Raw genomic sequence first — 7,560 nt, forward strand, 5'->3', positions numbered from 1 at the left:
GTATGTATGTATGTATGTATGTATGTATGTATGTATGTATGTATGTATGTATGTATGTATGTATGTATGTATGTATGTATGTATGTATGTATTATTGTAGAGTAAAAATCGAAGAATATTTTTAAATTTGATTGGAATTTGATTTTATCTTTGACTGCCTGAGGATAAGAATAAAAGAATCAGATGATGATTCTGATGATGATCAGAATCGTCACGATTAAATATAAAGAAATCATCGGCAGCTTTCAATGGCAAAGATTTCTTACAAAATTGTCTTGTTCCCGTTATTCAAACATTTTTTGTAATAATTTTGAAACAAAAAACACTCTGCGAGGCTGTCACGTTAGACACAGTATATTGTTTATTTCTCCAGATCAAACGAATTGTCCTGGCGGTTAAAAAAACAAATACTCAGCAGATGAATGAGCCGTATACAGTACACAGTGCAATGCTCTGCTTTTTATGTTTACTTTTTTACTTTAACGTTTAAGATATAACAATCTAATGTTATAATGTTTAACAATGCAAAGGCCCAATTGCCTAAAATTAATTTTCAATTTTTGAAATGTTGAGGCATTATTTTTCATTTACTAAACTAATGATCCTGCGTCATTGCTTACGTGTTAATTATTAATCCTGCTGCACTAACGCTTTAAGACCTGTAGATGTCAGCCTCCAGATTCAACTGAAGCAAGCTTGCTAATGCACACATGCACAATTTCAGTGCTTTGTTACATTAAACCCTACAGTTGCATTACAAGTACACAGAATTTAGTGTCTGCGTCTTTGGGGCTTGATCGGTTTTGCTTGATGTGCAGTTCAGCTGAGTCACAGCCTGTGTTTCTAATGTCAACACCGGGAGTCTTTGTAGAGGTTACAAGACAGCATCGTGAAATCTCTCTGCAGCTGCGTGGAAATTAAAAACCACTTAAATCAACAGTACAGCAGAACTGAGTTATTTATAATATGTGCAAAGGATCCGTTCATGATGACTGTCTCCTGCTTTGTGACATGAAAACAGACCATGCAACATCTGGTTGGAATCAAGGTCCAGGAAATTAATAGTAGCGTATTGATCCTTTGAGTGTGGTCCGAACGCCAGATATAGCTAACTAAAATGAAAACAACAGCTAGACTTTTGAAGGAAATTTCTGAAACCATTTTGCGAATATATATATATGGTGTCTGCAAAACAGCGAGGCAGCTGCTTTCAAAAAGTTGTGTTTTTTAATGTAATACTTCTGCTGATTTTCCTAATTGTGCATGCCCTTCATACAATGATAATTAAAAAGAACATTTTCAAACAAGAAAAACCAAACTGAAACATGAACCCCCTGGAAATGAACTGAATCTGAAGTGACTTAAAAACAAAAAGTCAAAAGGCTGTATATATTTCAAGTTTTGCGAGTTTTAGGATTCACAGTACGTTTAACAGTATATTGTAAAGGGGGAAAACTACTACTTATGGGATGTATTAATATGCCTAAAAAATATGTGTCAGAAATTGCACCTTTATAGATTTCCTGACACTAAAAAAGGTCAAATGAAAGTTCAGAGTAAAGGTTAGAAGGTAAAGAAGATTTAATGTGATAAAGAAAACATGTTACATTTGATGCAGTTTTAATTGGATGCATGGCACAGGTAGACTGGCCATTGGAAAATTGAAAACTACATCCATTTGGGTGACTTTTACTAGAATTCAAGGGTTAAAGTTTCTTTTTGCCAGTTTAAGCATCATTTCAACATTCCCAGAGTCTTTCTCTTGGTGCCAAGGTTTTTAAAGATGTCACTCACCCACAGTTTCTCTCATACTATGACACAGAAATGCAGATACATGACAATACATTTCTCTTTGTTTGTTTTAGTTATCATAGCCAACTAAATGGTCCTAACACTGACAAATGATGACAAGTGATGTCATGAAATATAACAGCTGTCTCACTAATGATTAAAAATAACTATAAATTAGTAAAAATGACTGAATATTATAATGAATAGTTTGTCATATTCAAATCAGCTCTTTTGGATTTTAACTGAGACAAGAAGTGAGCTCAAAAAGTTATTCAGTTTGAAAAGTTGCCAGTTTTTGCCCCATCTGTGAAAACGCCTCAAACTGGATTCAGTTTCCCTTGAAGTACACAGTAAACGCAGTCACTGGCTGGTTCAATCAGTGGTTTAGCATTAGGATGTAAAGGTCGAGAAGAAACACTAGATGAGAGTCTGATTCTCAGGATAACAAACCCTTGTCCTCTTATCTTTAGATTTTGAGTCTCATTCTTTGTTGAAGACCTTTATGTTACACTCAATATTACGTCAAAACCACCCCCCACTTCCTCTGCTCAGCAGCATACTGAGGACAACATGACAGACCACAGTCCCCACACAGATTCTTCAGCTGGGCAGAAATTAAAACGTTTGATCTGAATTCTGAAGCTGTTTGTTTGCGCTGCCTAAATGGGGCTATTGTATGCAAATTCTTTGCACAGAGGCATATGACCTCCCCAGTGCAGGGCAGTGGCTAGTGTGAGGGAAATCATTAGCAATGCAAAGTCATGGTGCTCTGATACTCTTGTTCACAGTCAAAGACTGGAAAAAAAAACATCTGATCTGGTGATGCTAACTTAAATGTTTCTGGATGCACTTTATTTGCAAGCAGAGCTAAGGTAAGTTCATTTTATTGATGGCTTTGTTCCTACATCATGTGGCTGCGCGGATGGACAGTTTAAATAGTTTCTTTTCAGCGTGTTCATTTATTCTGTGCTCATTGGCAGATCATGCTTAGCTGTTAATGTCACTTCACACTATATTCACAAGATATGATTAGGATAAAAAAGAAAATGAGACTCTTTTCCAAACATGTTCTTTTTGTGAGTTCGTCCGAGAAGTGATGATCAGACAACATTATTTATTTGCAGTCCTTGTTAGTTATTTCTATCTGCCTGATCAGTGAATTGTGTGAAAACCTTCTAAGCTAAGAAGCAGAAGAGTCCTTCTATGTAACTTATCAACGTCCTTTAGGAGCACAAATGATTTTCCTGCCGGTGAGTGGTGACTATCCAAGAGTCTGTTAATCCAGCTACAGTTGCTCATTTTGCATGCAACACCATGGCTACTGGTGAAAGCATGTCACATGACACATGGTGCCAGACCTCGGTATTGCACTCTTAAGTGGGCTGCCAGCTGCAGAGGGGGGCAGAGAGGCTTTTTTCCTTCTCTGGACTCACATCCATGCCAAACCAGCGGGTCAACATTGTCCTCCACGCTGCCTCCTATGCCTCTTACACCTCCAGCTGAGCCCGGTAACAACTCCAACATTTACTCTAGACTCAGACATAACAGAGCAATCAGTAATGATCAACACCAAGGGGATCAAACATGCTACAATTTAAGCCTAAGAAGAATCATAGGCGTAAAAAAGAAAAAGCTGTGATGTACTCATTACTATTAATTTACCAAGTCCAGCCAAAGTGTGGCTGCACCATGTGTTCTGATTTAAGTCAAGTGTGCAGGTTGCTATTATTTAAAGTGAATAAGTAAGACAGTATTGTGTTTATTAAGTTTTAAGTTTGCTGTTGAAAAGTGAAACTGAAGTTCTCCTTTGTGTCTGACTTTGACATTCAGGAGAACTTTTAGAGAATTTTTAGAGAGTTATATTTCCTGCCTTTTTAATCTAAAGTATTTTTTTCTTGTTCTAAGTTTGATGCATAGATCATTTTCATGCGCATAATCTTTTACATAATATTTCCTGATGATTTTCAAGCAATAGTTTTAACTTAAGTGTCACTCTAACACCTTCAGAAAGAGCTGATGCATGATGATGTGTGCAAATTGTTTTCTCATAATCCATATATATTCAGTTTTATGTCACAGAAGGCAATAAGTACAAACAATCCTCACAACAGAAACTGGAGGGAGATTTTCTGCTTTTAGAAAAAAAAAAGGCGCTTTTTCACTCAGAAAATTAACCGAACGATCAACAAATCAATTATTTCGTGAAGCTGCTGTTGTGAAGTTTACTTGTACTGAAGGGCCAGTAATTTTGTGCCTGTTATGTCACAATATGGGATTTGTTAGTGATTTTTTTATAAAGCAAATTTTTAAGTATTTTTAGGAACTTCAAGGGAATTTTGGTTAAACATGCAAGAGTCCTGCAAGTCCTGAGGAGTTAATGTGATGAAGTAATTTATACATCAGGGCAAAGGGAGGATATACTGAACAGAAACACAGGGGGACTGATCCCGGGTAAATTTGCATCGGTCAACTCTCCAGAGTATAGCCTTACACATGGGATTTACTGTACATCATTTGCATTGCTTCACTTGCTAATTTTTGGTTCTACTTTTTTGGAAACAAATTGTCCAAGTGAGAGCTTGGCAGGCCTTTTTTTAAGATTTAAGAAGCCTTCATTTTTGCCGAATGGCTACATGCGAAGAAGACAGTCTTATTTGAATGTCTAATCTCAAACAGTAAGAATTATCATAAGATCAGATCAGAGAAACTCTTGTCATAGCAGCATGCATATAATAGACAACAAAGCAATCACATAAAAAAGCAGAGAAATATAAAAATGAATATAAAAAAGAGATGATTTTAATCATTTTCTTTTATCATTTTATGGTTTGTTTTACATTATTGTGTTGATTTGCAGTAAAATTATTTTACAATAAAAAAAATTTAATTACAAAAAAATGATATCATATGATTTTTGTGTTTGTTTGTTTCAGACCCGGAACCAAAGATGAACTGGGCATCATTTTATGCTGTCATTAGCGGTGTGAACCGCCACTCCACCGGCATCGGTCGAATCTGGCTCTCCGTGCTCTTCATTTTCCGCATCCTGGTCCTCGTGGTTGCAGCCGAGAGCGTGTGGGGCGACGAGAAGTCTGGCTTCACCTGCAACACGCAGCAGCCGGGTTGCAACAGTGTCTGCTACGACCACTTCTTCCCCATCTCCCACATTCGACTCTGGGCACTCCAGCTCATCCTGGTCTCCACTCCTGCCCTGCTGGTAGCCATGCACGTTGCCCATCGGCGTCATGTTGACAAGAGGCTCTACAAACTGTCGGGCCGGTCCAACCCGAAAGACCTGGAGCAGATAAAAACACAGAAGATGAAAATCACTGGGGCCCTATGGTGGACATACGTCATCAGCCTTTTATTCCGTATCATCTTTGAGGTCACTTTTATGTATGTGTTTTATATGATCTACCCTGGTTACAAGATGATCCGGCTGGTGAAGTGCGACTCCTACCCATGTCCCAACACGGTGGACTGCTTTGTGTCGAGACCCACAGAGAAGACTGTCTTCACCGTGTTCATGTTGGCTGTGTCAGGTGTTTGTATTCTACTCAACATTGCCGAGGTGGTCTTCTTGGTGGGGAAGGCTTGCAGCAAGCATTTGCACAATGCTGGAGACTCGACTATGGGGGCTTGGATCCAACAAAAGCTTTGCTCATTCTAACAAAATGCACAGCAGCACAAAGGAGACATATAAGTGACCATTTAGGTAACAACTACTGATTAAACTTGTGAGGTTTATATCATGGCGATGCTTCACCGGTTCAAATGCAGAAAGCCAGCAGTTCATGTTTCGACAAACATTTCTAGTTATAATGGATAGCTTGGTGTTTGTCTGACTGCAGATCAGTTAAAAACATTTAATAAACCAATATTCCCACTGACCACATTACAGCCTTCAGCTATCATGGATTTGTTTTAATCTTTATCTTGAAATGAAACTATAAAAGCTGCCGAAAATGATAGCAAAACTTCCAGTTGGTTGAGAAAAGTGTATTGTGGGCATGGTCATTAATAATATTTTGTTATTTATGTGACACATAATCACAAACACTGATGTGAGTGAAATTATACTAATACATGCATGTAGTAAATATGTTGCATTTCATATGTATTGAATGGGGCAGTCACATTATTTGAATTGGCGGTTCAATACTTTCACTTGGAAAGACAGTAATAGAAAAAAACTTGAATTGCATTTTTTTGTGTGAAGCTTTCTTAACATGGTGGTATTTCTATTTAAATGTATTTATTTTGAAAGTGGAATGTTTCTATGTTGTCCATACACAACAGAATAAAATCAACCAGACTTTAAACTAACTGTGCTGTTTTTACCTACTCGGTTAAAGGGGATTTGTTCTGACACATAACAGATTGAAAGCTGTTTAAGCGTACTCTGGCAGGACTTCCCGGCTCTGTGGAAAGGTGATAGAATAAACGACCAGCGGGCGGTGGTTAACGATAGGTACAAATAAAGCTGAGGCCACAGAGGTGCCGGTGTCAGAAGTGTGACTGAGGGAAACAAAATATGTGAACGAAACATCCTCACGCATTTCACCCCATCAACCCCACCGTGTGTGAGATCTTCAAAGTCACCTGCGAAGAACTGTCTCAGGTGTTATTGGTGTTGGTGTTATCAGTGGACCCACCATATAGGAGTTTCAGTGTGTGGATACCCCCATAGACAGCTGAACCTGCTGTCCCAGAGAAATGAGGTTGTTTCTCTTTTTATGGAAACCATCACCACACATTATTCAAGAAGGCAAATTAATTTACAGTAAAACGGCTTTAAGTGTGCTTATTTTGCAGATGGCCTTCCGCAAAACACCCCAAGTGAAAGTGATTTTAATCCAGTATGTCTTTTTTCACAGTGTTATTTTGTGATGAGTAATTGTACTTGTGTACAGGTAAATAAACTTCTGTTGTCTTTTCTGATGCTTTAATAGAGGGACCTTAACCCTTGTGTTGTCCTTGGGTCATTTTTGCCCTCTAAAGAAATCTTTTGCTATCAAAAATGTGTTTTTTATTCATCAAATGGAACAGAAGTTATTCATTACTATGCTATGCATGATTGGAATAAGTTTTAAGTAATTAGATTGATTTATGGGGTTTTTATTGGATTTTATAACACCTGTGGTCCTCGTGGACAAAAATGACCCCAAAGTACAAAGTGTTGCAAAGAGCCGTATTTTCACACCATACTGCTTTCAAACATCTTTGATCTTGGATCACTGATGTGTGGGGTCAAGCACTGGTCATAACAACCACAACAACAACAACAACAACAACAACAGGCAGCACAATGAGGAGGCAGGTGCTCTATATTCAATGAAATCTTATTTATACGGCGCCAAATCACAACAACAGTCGCATCAAGGTGCTTCGTATTGTAAGGTAGACCCTACAATAATACATACACAGAAAGTATGCTCACAAGCCTCCATTGCACTGGAGATTTGCATACTTTGATGAGCATACTTCTTTTTTTTTACCATGTTGTGCAAAGCAATGACCAGTAGGACAAAGCACATATTGTCCTAGTATAATGAGGAGGGAGAATCAATGTTCAGGAAGATCCAGGGTTAGAAGATATAGAAAATATTGTCAATATTTAGAGCACATGCTATCCTTTCTCTGAAAAAGCACATCACTCACCCACAGAAGTGGAAGAAGGCTATGAAGTGAAGGAAAGTGATGAAGAATCTGAACTATGTTCAAGTAGGTTCTCAGGCATCCAGGACATGGTAGTCTGAGGAGCTTGGA

At 38.0% G+C, this 7,560-nt stretch overlaps 1 protein-coding gene and 1 long non-coding RNA gene across 2 annotated transcripts in view; one reads left to right on the top strand and one right to left on the bottom strand.

Moving 5' to 3' along the window:
• The first annotated feature begins 2,870 nt into the window (after window positions 1-2,870).
• gjb1a (gap junction protein beta 1a) lies at window positions 2,871-6,113 on the top strand. The gene is made up of 2 exons (XM_005928490.3): window positions 2,871-3,299; window positions 4,725-6,113. Exons 1-2 carry the CDS (start codon window positions 3,131-3,133, stop codon window positions 5,459-5,461), a joined length of 906 nt encoding a protein of 301 aa, XP_005928552.3. The 5' UTR covers window positions 2,871-3,130; the 3' UTR covers window positions 5,462-6,113.
• Window positions 4,948-7,560, bottom strand: part of LOC121815000 — a 19,124-nt gene continuing 16,511 nt past the window's right edge. The window contains exons 3-4 of the long non-coding RNA XR_006054725.1: window positions 5,210-5,457; window positions 4,948-5,086 (exon numbers count right to left, since the gene is read on the bottom strand). This is a non-coding gene — a long non-coding RNA (uncharacterized LOC121815000). The remainder of the gene's footprint in view (window positions 5,087-5,209; window positions 5,458-7,560) is intronic.

This window comes from Haplochromis burtoni, unplaced genomic scaffold (genome assembly GCF_018398535.1).
Source record: "Haplochromis burtoni strain Fernald_Lab_line unplaced genomic scaffold, NCSU_Asbu1 Contig_115, whole genome shotgun sequence".
NCBI classification, from domain to species: domain Eukaryota; kingdom Metazoa; phylum Chordata; class Actinopteri; order Cichliformes; family Cichlidae; genus Haplochromis; species Haplochromis burtoni.